Here is a 17,186-nt window from a genome sequence, read left to right as displayed (position 1 = left end):
GCAACACCTCCACCTGGAAACTCTAGTGCTCCTGTTTGTAAACACAAGCAGCTGCCAGCTCCGAAGCTGCTAATAGGCCCAGCACCTTCCCAGCCCCTCAGGCTGCACCTGCCTCCGTTTTCCCTGAACAGGTAGAGCAGTTGGGACGTCTGATGAGCCTTCTCACCCTAGCATGGCAAGGGTCCATTCTGAAAAGAGGTACAGGAGCATGGGTTCTGGGCATTGGGGTGGGGCGGAGGGAAGCAGTGAGGCTGGACTCCACCAAATGGAGCAGGTAAATTCGCAGACTTCCTGGGCTCTTTGTGGTTTTGTGCCTTTATCACGAGGTGAAAGCTTGTTTCTGACTGTGTCTCTGCGTGTTGGAGGTGGGGGGCGTACATGACTTCTGGGCATAGTGTGTCTCTGAGTGGAATGTGTCAGAAAGTGGTTGGAATTCTTGTGGTAAGCCTGGCCCCGGGTATGGGCCTCAGTTTAGTGGCCAGTCTTAATCCCAGCACTTACAGAAGGATCCTTGGGGATACCCTTGCCTGGGCTGTGGCCCTCACCCTTGTGGATCATACATCGCTGGGATTTAGGAGGTTCAGCACCAGGAAGACAGCTTCAGAGAACACATTCTTCCTTGTCTGACCAGTAGGTGGCAGAACATGTTCCTCCCAGTGTCTGGGAGGGAGTGGTTGGACCCTGGTACAGGCCTCTGTCCCCTAGGAGAGCACCGGCAGGAGCTTTGATAGAGTTGTGTTCAGGAGGTAGGTGTCAAGGGGAGGCTGACTCTGTAGGCCTGCCTCATCCCTGAGGCCTGGTGGTGATCCCTGGCCACCCTCAGCTACCTCTTGTCTGGCCTTCTGCCTTGTGTGTTCTCCCATCAGCCCCGTGTTCTCTGTACTCGAAGTCATAGATGTCTACCCAGTAAGTGTTCACGGAATGAACAAATGCCAGCTGTGTTCTGGGCGGTTTATCTGCACCGGTCTCAGTTCTTTCTCATGACTGAAGCTGGGGTTTATGACACTCTCCGCTTTCAGATGAGGAACTTGGCTTAAAGAGGTTGTAAGTGGGGCTGGGGAGGTGACGCAGTGGGTAAAGTGTTTGCTATGAAAGCTTGAGGACCTGAGTTGGGATCCATAGAGCCCATGTAAAAAGCTGAGCATGGTGTCCTGCCCATGCCAGGGCTGTAACCCCAGTGCTCTGGGAAACAAGGGTTGGAGACAGGAGGATCCTTGGAGCTTGCTGGCCAATGGTCCGTTGATCAACTCCAGATACAGTGAGAGACCCTGTCTCAAAAAATAAGATGGAGGCTGGTGGAGGACGGCACCCAAGGGTGGTCCCTAGCCCACACATATGCATGCACAGTGCACTTACTTACATGTACTCACACATACCACACACATGGGCCACACACATATATGTGCACATACACATATGCCACACATACAGAGACAGCGTGAGTGAAATCTCTGAGGTGTCAGGATCTGGACCCAGGCCTGTGTGATCTGGAGCCCACGTTCATGATGTATTCTGGGATAGCAAACAGATAAAAAACTAGGTGTGCCTTTGACAGCTGACCGGAATCACATGTAGAATGCCCTGGGATCTGGAACAAGGGTTGAAAAGCTGTGATTCTTGGATGTGTACCGTGGAGAACATAGCCTTCTGTTGATGTTGAATCACCTCGTGGGTCTCAGGTACATACTGGAGGAGTGTGCTGAACTATCTGCTTGGGGGTGTGACTCCGAAGTGGTTTCATGATATTCAATAATAGCTCCCCAACTGTGCTATATTGAATCATCTCTCCTGCTGGGTCAAGATTCATTTAATGAGATCTTGGCCAGAATCCATAGCTCTTCAGTCATGTTCCATTAATAGAACAGTTTTATGTAATTTGTGACCCAGTACTGGTCATTTAAACTAAGTTCTTTGCTGCCGCGTCCCCCAGCACAAGAGGTTTTAGACAGTGATAGGGCACAGGGTTTGGTGAGTTCATTTCCTTTCTCTCCTTTCCCTGGCCTAAGCCTGTGGAATTGGGGGAGCATAGGTGACTGTCCTCTTTCTGGGTAGCTGTAGCTCCCACTGTCCCAGCTGCTGGGCACCACTCTGCTGGCCAGGGACTGGCTCGGTGATGCTTCCGGGCCATTGGTAGCCTGTGAAATGAAGCTGGCTCTCCAACTCAGTCTCCAGATCCCTCCAAATTCCTACCAGCCAATGGCAGTGGTGGGCTCTGTTTTCCACTTGTGATGACTAAACAGAGCTCTTGTGACCTGGCTCCTGTCCCCCACTTTACTCCTATCCGGTGCTTTCCCTTGAACTCAGGTGGCACAGAGGCAGACTAACCAAGTCTGTACTTGACAGCTGTGTACTGGGGATGGGAGTACCAGACACCCTCTTTGTGCCCACCCCATCCTGTTGAGCAGCTCTGCTGGAGCCTTCACTCCGTAGACTCCTCTTCTTGCTCCTTGACAAGGGGGGAAGTGTCTGTCTCCATGATCCTCAGGAATCACTTCCCCCCATGAAATTCTGGCATTAGATCTTGGTTTTTTTGGTTTTTGTTTTTGTTTTTATGTGTATATGTGTATTGTCTGCATGTAGGTAAGTGCACCAGTGTCATGAAATACCCACAGAGGACAAAGAGACTGTCAGATCCCCTGGAACTGGAGTTACAGACAGTTGTTAGTGGCCATGTGGGTGCTGGGATTCGAACCTGGGTCTTCTGCAAGAACAGTCAGTGTTCTTAACCACCGAGCCATCTCTCCAGCCCCCATCATTAGATCTTGTATTGATTCCTTTGGGAAGTGAATTGAGGAATGATGACGGGTTTTGGTGGTAACACTGATTCTGAGCTGCTAAGAGCTGGCTTTGGCCACGGTGTCACCTATGCTCCATCTCTGTCCACACATCCCTTCACCTCCCATTGCTGCTTGGTGAGTTCCTTTCTACCCTGGAAAAGCTGGAGACATAGCCCCATCTCTGGACACCTCCGTGTTGCCTCAGGAAGAGCATGTGCTTTTCTTTGGCTGCTGGGCACTGTACTTCACAAACATAGCTCTTACCCATTGGGATCAACTAGTAGACCCAAGTACCCAAAGAGCACTGTGCCTTACACATTGGATATGCCTAGCCCTCAATAGAAAACACCTCACCCATGACCTCTTCTTCTCCACCACAGAAGGATGGTGCCAGGGCCAGAAAGCACAAAGCCCAGGTGTTCTTAGAAGGGACAAACACCATCCTCCCTCCCAGGGGGCAGGTTGACAGACACAACAGGTGGAGCCTGTATATGAAAGGACGGGGGCGGGGCTCTTAAACGTCACTCCAGGGCAGGGGAGGCACAACGTGGCAGGCTCTGGCATTGCTCCAAAAGCAAATAGACGTGCCTGAGCTTCAAGAGCACAGAGAGTGCAGGAGGCCTGGGCCAGGGAGTTGCCCCAACCCACTAAGGCCGCTGCCTGGAGGCACCGCCGTCTGAGCCTGGAACAAAGGCCCTGTGTGGCTCTGTAAAGGCAGGTTGGGGCAGGCCTGGGCAGCTGCACTGCCACAGGACAGGTGTGCACACCCTCCTGGTTCCAAAGCCAGCTGTAGTCACTGGGGCAGGGAGGGACCTTCCAGCTGCCAGTGTGGTTCAGAGGAGGATCCTGAGGCAAACTGTCTTCAAAAGGGGGCAAAAAACCAAAACATCAAAACTGCATTATTTTTTAAACACTATGATGGTTTTCTGGAGTTATGCAGGTGTCTGTAAGCACAGGGGTGAATAGAAAGCCTTGGACTCAGCAGCCAAGGCAGCTTAGCTACCACCCTCCACACCTCCAGAGAGAGTATGCTTTGAAGTGAAATCAGTTGATCCACCCTATCGCATAGCCAGGGAGCTCTCTCCTGAGCTTGCTCCTCTCATCCTGTGCTGGAGAGCAGGAGGTATCCCTGAACCTTTAGAGTGAAGGGTCCTTCTGCACAAGGGTCTACATGGGCTGTGTTCCCACCCTTTCCTTCCACCTTTCCCATAGACAGTACCATTAGTGGGACACATGACCACCAGAGTGTGGTGGGAGATTGGCTGGTAACAGTCAGTTATGCCCCAGCCCACCTGTAGGAGCAATGCTACAACACGGTTCCACTCATGGGGTGAACCTTCCCAGTCATAGCTGAAGGGAGTTGGAGATGAGTTTCATAATCCCTATCTGCAACAGTTTTGACTCAAAATTCCCTCTACCCCATGGAGCACGTTTATTGTATGACTTCTTAACTAGGCCTGGAATTTCTCTTTAAAATGTTGAAACAAAATGGCTCTATGCCAGGGCTAGGTATGTGACTCAGTTGGTAGCATGCTTGTCTAGCATGCACAAAGTTCTGGGTTCAATCCCCACCAACTTCTTCATGCACCAAAGTTCTGTGGTAGTGGATGCATAGAATTCCAGCCTTTGAGAGGTGGAGCCCGGAGGATCACAAGTTCAAGGCCATCCTTGGCCACATAATCAGGTCAAGGCCAGACTGGGCTGCATGAGACTCCGGCTCAAAAAACAAAATAAACTTAGTCATCATACCCGACATTATGTACAACTGTGAATCTGTGCAGATTAGAACAAGCCAGCAGGGGAAAGAGAGCAGACAGAAACCAAAGACTGTGCATCCAGGCACGCTAGGGGAACTGGCCTGTGGCCTTTACCATTTGTCCTTCCGTTTGCATGAGTGGCCACAGAGAGGAAGCAGAGTTCCAGTGTTCAGCCAGCCAGACTCCCAGGCAGTTCTCTCTAGAGAACTTCTACCTTGGTTAGAAGTCAAGGTTAGCTTGGTTGTCACATGCAGAATGAGACTCCTTTTCAAAACCTTAGGAAATGTCAACATTCTTGTGGGCTTAAGGGCTTCGTTTTTAGGCTTTCCCTGGAGCTGGTTCACCACACAAATACCATTTGGAGATGTGGGAAGAATGCAGTGTTAGCTACTTGGAGTACTGTCTGTTACAGACCACCCATGGAATATGCTATGTGGTATTCAGAGCTCTCGTCACTCCTCAGTGCTTTGTGATGTGAAAGCAGAATTGGGCAGTCCATGAACTGGGAGTAGGTTAGCAAATTCTGGTATGCCCAAGTAGTGAGCTTTTACTCAGCAACGTAAGAGCTGACACATGTTCTAACCTGGTTGAACCGAAGGCTTTATTTTAGGGATGTAGCTCCGTGGCAGAGTGCTTGCCTGGCATGTTTGAGGCGCTGGATTCAATTCCCAGTCTTTTCAAAAGAAAGTTTTTAAAAAATTATGTTAAATGAAAGGAACTATATGCAAAATAGTACAAATTGCATGATCCCATTTATGTGAAATGTCCCCCGAAAGGCACGTCTGTAGAAACAGCAGCTTCATGAGCACCTGGGAGTGTGGGGTTTGGGGACTGATTGCACCTGAGCATGAGAACTTTTGGCAGTGATAGAAATTTTCTAAGAATAAAATTTACTTTAAGAAATCAAGTTATATACCTAATGTATGCAAAGCATGTGAAACCTCGGTAATCTATTTTAAAAATCAGAAAGGTAGCCCCTGAGTTTCCTCTGCTATGAGGTTCTCCCTCCGGATCCTAGTGCCTGGGGCCCTTGGGAGAAAGCTAGGTAAGCAGACCCTTTCTCAGCTTTCCCACAGAGAACCCCAGAGAGAGCTAAGGCAGCCACAGGTACAGGGCCGTGGACAGAGTGAGGCAGTGCCCTAGGTGCTGGACGCCCAGTTTCTCATCCCCTCACTGTTCTAACAGCCCTGTGGGAAGGTGCAGGAGAAGGAAGTGGAGGGTCAAAGACTTTGACTCTTGCAACAACACAAAACCTGTAAATAACGGACTACAGAGGGTTTCCTAGCTCAAGAATCCATGATCTTTATAATAAAAATGCCAAGAAAATGCGTATTTGTTGGAAGCACTGTGATCTCTGAGAGTTACAAGTGCATTAGGGAAGAGAGAAACCATAATGAACAGCAAATGGCTTGATGGTCACAGTAGACGGGGAACGGACAAGCCCAGTGCCAAGAACTGCACTGGCAGGCTCTGGGTGCTGATGTGGACGTGTCCACTACTGCAGTGGGCATCCCCTGAGTCCTTGGATAGGCTGATTTGTTGAGTCCTTCCCTCTTAGTTTTCCTTGCGTGGTTTAAAAAAAAAGTGTCAAGGAATGTTTGAGACACCAGGAGAATAAAGAGTACTCACATACCCACCAGCTAGCTTAATAAATAAAACATTATCTGGTCTGCTTTAAAATTCACTACACATGATGGGCAAATAAGCAAATCACACAGTGTTAGAAAACCAGACTTTGAGCTAGAAAAACCTGGATTCATGCCCTAGCTCCAAGCTTGTTTCCTTGTAGAAGTCTTACAGCTTTCAGAGCATTGCTTTCCCCTTAAGTGACAGAGGGGTGACGATGCTCCCTGCTAAGGGGGTCAGGATAAAGGAGCTCATGCTTGTGACCAGCTTAGAGGATGCACACTAGTCAGCCACAGCACTTATAAACCACACACCATCCTGATAACTGGAAAAGACACTGAAATAGATTAAAGGTGCTCACGCCAAGCCTGAGGAGACCAGTTTCACCCTCAGGGCCCACATAATGAAGGAGATAATTTCCCACAAATTGTCTTCTGACTGCTACCTGTGCACATAAAAAAATGAAAGGCACTTAAAAAAAAAAATCATAGTTCGGGAGCTGGAGAGATGGCTTAGTGGTTAAGAGCACTGGCTACTCTTGCAGAGGACCTGGGTTCGATTCCCAACACCCACATGGCAGGCAACAACTATCCGTAACTCTGGTTCCAAAGAATCTGACACCCTCTTCTGACCTCTACAGGCACTGCATGACATGGGTGCATGTACACACATGCAGACAATACATGCATATGCATAGAATTTAAATATATATATTTTAAAAATAATAATTTTAAAACTATAACTTTGAAGAGGTCACCCCATAAGTGGCATCACTTGTAAGGCATGAGGCTGGAACTGAATGGGAGTCTTATTTGGGTTTCAGGGTTGTGGTCTTCAGCAATAACCCACAGTACTGGAGGAGGGCATCACTGTCCATACACCGTGCACGGGTTAAACCATGAGAACCATGAGAACCATGAGAACCATGAGACCATGAGACCATGAGGCCTCGTGTAATGGGCAGGCGGTGGCCATGTTGCCCTTTTCCTGAGGCCTAGAGAAAGAGACCTGCACAGCTGGAGAGTGGTAGGGCGGAGATAGTCCCAGGCTTAGGCTTTGCAAACACCATGCTGCTCCTGTCAGCCCTCAAAGAACCTGCTGGCTTCATAAATATGGCTGGAGGACAGGATTGCAGAAGTGCATGTTGTCAGTCCCTGCACAGCCTGGAGAAAGGGATGCTGCGGCAGGAAGTGCTTCTTTCTGGTCTGAGGAGGGAAGAGGTGATAGAGCCGTAGCCCTGCCTTTCCCTTACACATTCTGCCCCTCAATGCACCTTGAAGGAAGTCCTTGTGCCTCCCTGGGCAGCCTCAGCAGAGGTGCGTGCTCCCCCACGTGGGCAGGGCTGCTGGCCCCACCCCTCTGGCAAGGTCCCTAAAGCTCCCTTGACCTGCATTCTGCTATTACCTTCACTGGCTGTTACAGGGTAGAGGGGGTTCTCCACTGTTCCTCCTGCTGAGTGGCCCTGTTGTGCCCCCCTCAGGGTCAGTGTTAAAGTCCTGAGTAAAAGGGATGCTCAACCTCTGGGAATAAATATTTTTATTCTTTGTCATAGCTCTTTATGCGTGCCTTGAGGCAAATACATTTTAGTATCTGAAAAGTACTGTCTGGAATTAAAAATAATTTCTTCCCACTCTGTTCTAATTTATTTTAATGTAAGAACTATTTTGTGTGAGTCTTTATAGAAGGCAATCCTTACAGCCGTTCTCCCACACCCAACCTGAATCAGAGTTTGAAAGGCGGATGGCTGGGTAGAGCAGAGAAAGAATTGGAGCGCGAGTTGGCCACTTGGCATGCTCTGTGTGGCTTGGGGCTCAGAATGCGGACTTGGCAGGGTAAGCAAAGCCAATGTGTCTCCCCTAGTGCCAGATGGCAGTCCGGGATTGACAGCTCTGCCCAAAGAACAAGCACAGTCTTGTGGGTGCTCTTCCAGCAGCGTCCGTACTGGGAGTTTCCCCCAGCCCTTGCCAGCCATCCAGTCTCCACGGGCCTGATGTACCCACTCTAATCCCAGTAGGGAGAAAAAACTAATTCTATGTGGGTTAGGAGTGATCTTCATGGACTGTGATACCAATTAAGTATTCAGGAAGTCAGTAGGACTCAAAAGGAGCTAGACTCCGGGGGGACTGAAGAAGCCTCACTGAATGAGGGGAGGTCGGCTGCTAGGAATTGTCACTGTGTGACACGTTCTCAGCCATTGGGAATCTTCACTGTGTGACACGTTCGCTGTCTGCTCAATGGTTCTTGCAGGCTTTTTTCCAGATTTGTTCTCAAAACCACAACACTTATTAAACAAGTGGGCATTTGGGGAAGTAGTCATATAAAACTTAAGTTTTAGGGGCTGGAGAGGTGGCTCAGCACTTAAGAGCACTGGCTGCTCTTGCAGAGAACCAGGTTCAATTCTCAGTACCCACATGGTGGCTAATAACCACCCATAACTCCAGTTTCAGGGGAATTTGATGCCCTTTTCTGACTTCCATGGGCATTGCATGACATGGGTGCATTTACATACATGTAGGCAATACACTCATATGCATAAAATAAAATATTTTATTTTTTATTTTATGTGTATGTATATATTACCTGCATGTAGGTAAGTTGTACAATGCCCACAGAGGACAGAAGAGGCTGTCGGATCCCCTGGAACTGGAGTTACGGATAGTTGTTAGCTGCCGTGTGGGTGCTGGGATTCAAACTCAGGTCTTCTGCTAGAAGAGTCAGCGTTCTTAACCACTGAGCCATCTCTCCAGCCCCAATGAAATATTGAAAAAAACAAACAAAAAACGATGAGAGCTCTTAACCACTAAGCCATCTCTCCAACACCTAAAAAAAATTTAAAAACTTAAGTTATGGGGCTGGAGAGATGACTCGAAATTTAAGAACACCTGCTGTTTTTCCAGGGGACCCAGGTTTGCTTCCCAGCACCCACATAGTGGCTAACAACTGTCTGTAGCTCCAGTTCCAAGGGATCTGACACCTTCTTCTATCCTCTGTGGGCATTGCACAACACAGGTGCACTTACACACATGCAGGCATGACACTCCTACACATAAAATAAAAATAGTAAATATAAAAAAACTTATATACATATGAATACAACCAATAAGCAAATTGAATATACTAAGTCATTTCCAGTTTAGACAGGAAGGACATGTTGCAGCAAAAATTAGACTTTCCTGAAAGCACTTAGATTTCACTGAGGTTTTAACCATCCCCTCTACTTGGCAAGGTTTGCTCTTTTCAGACCTGTGCTTCTGGTGATGGGAATGTCTTCTTGTCTTGCAGAGATCAGGAATGGAAACCTCAAGGCCATCCTAGGCCTCTTCTTCAGCCTCTCGCGCTACAAGCAGCAGCAGCAGCAGCAGCAGCCGCCTCAGAAGCAGCACCTCCCATTGTCCCCTCTGCCACCTGCGGGGTCTCAGGTGGCCGGGGCACCTTCTCAGTGCCAGGCTGGCATCCCTCAGCACCAGGTGCCGGCCACGCCGCAAGCCCCGTGCCAGCCCCTCCAGCCAGCGCCACATCAGCCAGCAAAAGCACAAGCCGAAATGCAGTCCAGGTGGGCTCCTCCCCGGCAGTGATCTTCCCGAGGCCTGCGTGGCCTGTGAGTGTGTGGCCATGATCCTCAGCACTGGGAGCGTCTGGTAGTTAGGAACTAACATGCCCTTGAGGTCGATGCAACCAGGTGCCCTCTGTGCCTAGCAGAGACGTGTTCTTATAGATCAGAGACTGAGTAACAGCCAACAGTAATTACCTGCCCTGGCTGCGCCTGGCCTGTAACACATGTGGTCACTCATGTGGCATAAACTGTTGCAAATATATACTTCAAACTCCTTTATGTGTTGGCCTAAAGCCAGAAGTTAGACTCGAGGATCATTTTGCTCAATGGATGCAAAAGTTCTATGCTAATACATGACTCTCCTTTGTCAGATGAGAGAAAAGTGGAAAGAGCATCTCCGAAAGGTTAGCAAGTGTCAATAGGAGAGAGCCAGCCACCCTCCTAAGGGAAGCAGCATCCCTCGGGAGCAGTGGCCACAATGTGCCTGGTTCTGTTGGACTTACTTACACAGTGGGAGCCATGTTGCTTTGAGCTTAGTGGAGGAGAGCCACGCAGCACAGGAGTAACCCCTGCTCTGCAGGAGAGAGGCCTACGCTTTGCTGGCATTTCCAGAGGGACCGATGCCTGCCACTCTCTCTGGCCATAATGAAGCAGACCGAATGCAGAGTGGTTACAATCTTCCGTGCTTCAACAGAAACTGGAATCAAATGCCTAAGCGGCTCTGTGAAAGATCACCTGCAAGTCATTTAACGGCGGAAAAAGGGGAGGACAGAGTAGGAGCTAGAAAGCTTTTGACTCGGGCTGAAGTTCCTCAGAAATGCTCGTTTTCATTGTTTTCTTTTAAGCCATCAATCTTTACCTATAAAGCCCAGAGTCACAGATCGTTGGTTGCTTGATTTGATATAATATGTGCTGGAAAACGATGCCTTTTTTCCCTATACCCCAAAGCATCGGTATGGATGATCCTAAAGGTTCTCAACAGCCTTTGGACCCTTGTCTCCTGTAGCTCTGAGCCAAGCCCAAAACTGCTTAACCCCCGCTTCCTCATAGTCACAGCTGTTTTCCCTGTGAGAAGTGCGCTTCCCAACTGGAACGGCGTTTCAGTCAGCATTGGTGGGTCTCATGTAAATCAGGCCCCCTAATTAACTATCTGATTATATCCAACTTGCATTATGGAAATTCCTGAGAGAGGAGAGGCCCACGGACTAGCAGTGAAGAGAGACAGCCATGCAGCCTAAGTACTGAGCCCTTTCCCTAGAGAGCTGCCCACCTGGGAACTGCCCCCTGGCTGGAGGCTCCCTCGTGGCCCTTTGAATGGTGAATATATCACTTTGCAAACTGCCTTCTGTGAAGGACTAACTAGGATGCTTACTAAGGTTATAGTGCAGGAAAAGGTTCTGTGAGGGAGAGTGAGATCTTCACGATTAAGTTGTTATGACTGATACTGCACGTCTTCTCATAACTTTGAAACTGCCAAGTAAGCATTCTTTTATTTAGTTAGCGTGAAGACTTCTGTGTGCCAGGTACTGTTAGTCATTTGGGAGTCACAGATGCGTGCTAGCCAAGGGGCCTGCTCTCTGCATGCTAACAGAGGAGGGCTGAGCCACAGCAAACGAACAGGGAAGATGGGTGGACGACACTGTGAGTTCGTACAGATGACGGGACTCGGCATTGATAGTTTAGGTCTGGTTGACAAGACCGGTCTCTCTAAAGGCAAGATGGTGAATGAAAAGAAACTAACCATGCAAACCTCAGCTGTGGACATTTGGGAAGAGAGTAGCTGGTGCAGAGGCCCTGTGGTAGGAGCAAGCTTGGCATAGCAGAGTGAGGGGAAGGGGGAGCAAAACGTCTACAAGCAAAGGGAGCGCCTGCCTCCCCATGGCAGACAGTTGCACAGCCTGGCACCAGGCTGAAGAGTGCCCAGTGAAGTGGGCGCAGCATTCAGACCCTGTTCTAAGGCTCTAGGAAGCTACGGGAGGCTTTTGAGTAGAAGATTTAATTAGATTTAAATTACTCTTTGCTTCTGTGGTAAATGAGCTTTTGGAGGAGCAGGAGAGAAAGGAGGGGCCCCGATCAGGAAGGCTTCGCAGTCTAAGCAGTGACAGTGACTTGTATCAAGGTGGTCTAGAGCAGATAGAGATGGACCCTAAAGCATATTTTGGGACTTTAATTTCCCAGGAGGCCTGAAGTTCACTGCCTAGAATGAGGGGAACGGAAGCCCAAATAAAACCTAGACTTTCAACTTGCTTCTTTGGGTGAATGGTGGTCTGGAGAGGAATTAGGTGTGCACCGTAAACCCAGGGAAAGAGAGGCAGGAAGGAGTGCTCTGCAAGGGGACCACAGCATCTTCTCATCCTATGAAGCATCTCCCCACACAGGGCCCTGAGGACCATGTGCTCAGAATCTGTCACTGAGCTTTGCTGCTCCAAGGCATCCGTTGCCATGACAGGCAGGGGGTTTCTGAAGAACCGGATGTTGCAGTCAGCCCTCATCTTCTGATAAGGAAAACATCCTACTGTTAATGAACACTACTCCCAAGAACCGCCACACTCAGGCTGTTTTTACATTCGTTGACTCCAGCTGCAAAAGGTTCCCGATCATGGCTTTCTAACCCTACAGAGTGGTAGCATGGATGAGGACCTGAGATATTTGCCTTCATTTGCCTTTTAATCTCACCAGGTTGATGTCTGCAGATGGGTGGTCTCATCTGTTATATACTGATGTTTTCTAGTTTTATTTTCAAAAGCATCTTGCTGTCAAGGTCTAGAGATAGGCTGCCCCATGCTAACACTCTGGCTGTGAATTTAATTTATGGATGTTAAGATGATATTTATTTCCTTTGTGTTTCTAGCCCCATGTTCTGTCTCTAATAGCCAAAGCCCTAAGGGTAAGCGTTTGGACCTTTGATTGTTTGTGTCAGTATAAGCCCCAAGTTTGCTCTGGTCCTTTGTTAGAAGATTCAACCAGATGTAAAACACGCGCCAGTATGAAGCCACCTAGATCAGTGCTTCTCAGGATGGCAAACACCAAAGTTTGGCAAGCTTCCTGTGAACCTTACCGAGTCCACTCAGGGTCATGTGTGACCCTGGCATACGGATGTCAGAGCAGCCTCCCCAAGGCTTGCTCTCTGTTTCACAGTATGCGTGGTGACTAGGAGCGTGGTCCACACTTCACTACCCCGTAGTCCTCACAGCCCTGAGTCTGGGAGAGGGACCTGTGTTACTTTCCATCCCAATCTACTTTAGATACAATTAGTATTCCATTATTTAGGATACAAAAATTGCTTAATTTTTCTCCTCATTCTCATTTCACCTTTTACTTCTCGAAAATACTGAAACCAACATTGTATTTCTTGCCTTGGGTCCTTATGAATATAGTACAAGAAAAATGGATGCAGGAAAGACAGATATTTCTGGCCAGGGTATAACAGTGGTGGAGTCCTTGCCTAGCATGTGTGAGGTTCTGGGTTGCATCCCCAACCTAACCTAACCTATACTTAAAGAAGCATAGCAGGCGGGTCTCTGTGAGTTCAAGGCCAGCCTGGTCTACATAGTGAGTTCCAGGACAGCTGGGCCTACAGGGAAACCCTGTCTCAGAAAGACAAAAAAAAAAAAAGGCATATGAAAAAAATAGCACAAATAGCTTTAAATGTTCTTTTATTAAATCCACCCAAGATTCTCCCTGTGTGTAGACTTAGGGTCTGAAAGCCTGCCAGGATTATTATTTTTCCCGATACTAGGGGTTAGACCTTGACCTTAAGCACCCTGCTCCTTCGCTCTTCTGAGTAGCTGAGATTACAAGCCTGAAACTCAGCTGTTAAATAATCTTAATTATAATATATTCTAAATGTGTTGAAGCAGTAAAGTTAGACCTCGAAAGAGGTCTGTGTCCAGTGGAAGGAGTGGGCCGAGAGTACCTCCTTTTTGTGTGTCTAACGTGTCCTCTCCCTCACTCACCTGCTCCATCTTTTCTTTCCTGTCCTGCAGCTCATCATCCAAGGACTCATCTCAAAGCAAAATCATCCGCTTCACTCTGGGTCAGAAAAAGCTCTCTAGGTTAGCTGTCCCCTGCGCCCTGCAAAGCATGGTTTAAACCCAGCCCGTGGCTTCTGTTTCCTCCGCTCTGGTTGGCTTTCCTTTGACTTCCCTCCCTGCTTCACGTTTGCCGTTGTCGAAACCCAAACATGCTTTGGCTAATGATCCAGCGTGGGGACTTCCGGAAGTGTCTGTGGGTGGGAGTGTGCTTGTGTGTGTGAGATGCATGGCAGTGACTTTGGTGCCAACTGGGTGTTTCCCGTCGTACTGAGTTTTGGTTTTGACTGCCTTGTCACTAAAGTCCATTCAGCTTTAGGAACAGGTGAGTTTCTGGGTAGCTTTACAACGAATGCCTTTGTTCCCGCTTCATCCTGCCTAATCCGCACCTCTCTCTGTGCTGTGCTTTGACTGTTACTGTTGTTTGGTTACTGATGGGGACTGGCTCCTCTTGAGTTAAGTAAGATCTGCAGTGTGACTTGAACACCAGTGTGTCTGTCATGTCTTATCTTCCTTCCTGCTTCTCTTACACACCATGGAGGAGCTGCCTCGGTTTCCCGAGAATGAAAGGCAGTCTACTGCACCCTGTCCAGAGCCTTATGATGCGTGTGTGATGTAGACTGTATGTTCTATTATTTGATGCACTAGTTGGAGCGTACTGTCTTATTTAACCCTAACAGTCTCCATGAGGTAGGTCATGTTAGGGACTCCAATTTATAGATATGGAAACGAAAATTAGGAAGCTTGGTCATTTGCCGCCAGGCTACACAGATGAAACCATCAAGATTAGAACCCAGGTGACTTTGCCCCAGAACCCCTAGTTTATCTCTCTGCCACTTCACCCAGCCCTCCAGTGCATTCTGGTATTGCTCTGGTTCTTGAAGTTGCTTTTCAAAGCCTTTCTCTTTCAGCCATTGGTCTCAGGCTTGTCCTTCACATCGCCCCTATCCTCTGAGAGAAGTTGCTGCTAGGGGTCAGGGATCTGTGCTCATTATGACTAGTGCTGTATTTCTTTCCTACTGAACTGTCACTTAAAGGTAGAGGGAAACCTGCCCTTCATTTCATTCATGTACAGATCCATATGACAAGCTGCTGGCTGCCTCCTCTGTGAGGCTCTAAGTGCCTTTTCTAATCACGGTTTGCTTTTCAAATTTTCTAAAAACTTTGCGTGGGGCAAGATTCAACCCAGAGCCAGCGTGGCTGGTGAAAGGGAAGCCTGAGGCCACCGTGCTGTACAACATCAGCGCATTACCCACACTTGGTTCTGGGGGACCGGAAGGAACCTCAGTTTGTCACTGTTTTCTAGAAACCGTGTCTGAGAAGTAACTGTTTTCCCTGATGAAGAGGAGGAGGCTCCAGTGGGAGCTGACTCCCCAGTTCTAGCAGGCTGTTCCCACCGAGCGGAGTGTCCTGCAAATGTAGATACTTGTGAAAGGAAAGGGAGGAGCAGGAACTTGAGACCCGGTGTCTGTTCCCACAAAGCCCTGGGCTCAGTCCCGGGAGATAAAGAGAACAGGAGCTGGCTGAGAAACTGTCTAATTGGAAGCACATTCCTGCCCCATGCATGGTTTGTTATCGGGCACAGATGCTGAAGGGAGGCAGGGGGTGAGGAAGGACTGAGGACGAGGGTGTGGTTACCCCACCCCGACCAAGCTGTGCCAGGAACATAGCTTCCGGCTTTCCCCTCAGCCAAGGTCTGGCTTCCTTTAGAGCCTCACCCCTCACCAAGTGTTTTTGGGGTGCATGTTGCTTCTGCTGAGGCCAACGAAGAGATGCTCTTTCCTTCTTTGCCTCACAGCCTGAACATGTGCCCCACCCCCTTCTCAACATTTAGCCTTGTGTATGATCCTGATAAGAATTTAGGTGGATTTAAGCACCACTGAGACAGCCCGGCCCTTCTGGCTGAGTAGACCACCTTCCCCAGAGCTCTGGAGGCAACCCCTTTTTGGAGTGTAAATGCTGATTGGACACTTTCCAGGGCTAAGCCCTTTGATGGGTACCAAGGATGCTGAGCAGAGTAAGGAGCTTCACCATTGAATGTGCACCCTGTAGATTTCTGCCTTTGACAGTGGTGTTATCCCCAGCATCTGGTGGAGCCGCACGTATTTAGGCTTGTTCTGCTCACAGGGAACAGAAAAGCTTGGTGACTCAAAGGTACAATCACTACTTACCATTCCCTGGGAAGATGATTTCATGTCTGTGAGCCCAGGCGTCTTTCTCCACCCTCTGTGCACTGTGTGCTGAGGATTTTGCGAAAGCCGTTCCAGTGCTGAAATACCTGGCATATCATTGGTGTACTGTAAGTTACACGGTGATGTTGGCCTTCGGGGTTGATCTAAGCCAGGCAAGGCAGCCAGCCTGCCTCCAGAGAGTCTCAGAGCCCACCCCTGCATCACTGTCAGTGGAGTTAGTGGTCAGTCCTCTGCCTTGCTGCTGAAGAGCAGATGCCATGGGGATGAGAGATTTTGCATTTAATCATCTTGTCTGGCAGAAAAGCATCTCTGATTCTGCCCCCCCCCCCCCGCCAATCCCCAGCATGTGCACTCAAGCTGCCACGCTTCCTGGGAGGGGCGCCCCTCTGCTCCCAGCTTTTGAAGTGGTTTGGGAGAGAAGAACTGCTTTCTTCCCATCAGCACGTACAGCGCGTGGAGTGGAGGCGCAGGGGTTTGGTGGTAAGGTTATGTGCCAGGAATGAATTTAATCCCTCCCCGCCTGCTCAGCTTGGTTCTGTACACTTTGGAGAAATTGACCAGGGCTCTCATAGCAGCAAGATTTTTTCCCTCTACCTTACATTTATATTTTTATAAAAGCACCGTGTATGTTTTGAAAAAAATATCTGTGCATTGTGTCAATTTGAAACTGCCATACAATGATCATGAGAGATCCAGTTCCCATGGTAGAGCTGTAGGGACTTCCTGGTGCTGTAAATGGCACAGGGCAGACCTCTCTGGCCTCCCTCTCACTGCCCTGCTTCAGGAAGGATGTTACAGCAAGCAGTATCTTCTGTGCAACCTGCAATTCTTCCTGTGGATCAGACCCAGCTCCTCAGAAAGTCATCATTCTGATGTAACTGACAGTACATGCTTCTGGGCTGGGGTTGATCCAAGTTCTCATGATACACAAGGATGTTAACAGCAATGAGCTTCAGAATGTTTAGTCAAAGGCTGAAGGCCTGCGTGAAGCCATGGGTTTCTTACTGGTAAACTATTTTTAGCTCCTCTATTTTTAGCTCCAATTCTGTCCCCAGCCTCCTTAATTGATTCGTCATCCCTGTAGGACTGACTCCAGGATTCCTAGTATGACCACAAGGTCATCCTTCCCCTGGCTTTGCCTACTTCTCCTGGCTAGTTCCTTCTCACTGTGTCCGTCAAGTGCCAGTGCACACCAATGCTTTCCTCTGTCCTTTTTTAGTTTTTTTAGTTCTTTGAGATTGAGTCTTGCT

At 48.7% G+C, this 17,186-nt stretch overlaps 1 protein-coding gene across 3 annotated transcripts in view; it reads left to right on the top strand.

Moving 5' to 3' along the window:
* Nucleotides 1–17,186, top strand: part of Nav2 (neuron navigator 2) — a 402,958-nt gene that overhangs the window by 159,040 nt on the left and 226,732 nt on the right. For 2 of the 3 annotated variants that reach the window (XM_017796647.2, XM_017796645.2), the window contains exon 5: nucleotides 9,443–9,713. In XM_017796647.2, coding sequence (XP_017652136.1) covers nucleotides 9,443–9,713 — 271 coding nt within the window. Of the gene's footprint in view, nucleotides 1–9,442; nucleotides 9,714–13,699; nucleotides 13,769–17,186 lie in introns of all 3 variants that reach the window. The other variant, XM_017796641.2, reaches the window with a different exon arrangement.

The sequence above is a fragment of the Nannospalax galili genome, unplaced genomic scaffold (genome assembly GCF_000622305.1).
Source record: "Nannospalax galili isolate Female #2095 unplaced genomic scaffold, S.galili_v1.0 scaffold310, whole genome shotgun sequence".
Taxonomy (NCBI): Eukaryota; Metazoa; Chordata; class Mammalia; order Rodentia; family Spalacidae; genus Nannospalax; species Nannospalax galili.
The sequence above is the reverse complement of the archived record's forward strand: the minus strand, read 5'-3'. Positions and strand labels throughout refer to the sequence as shown.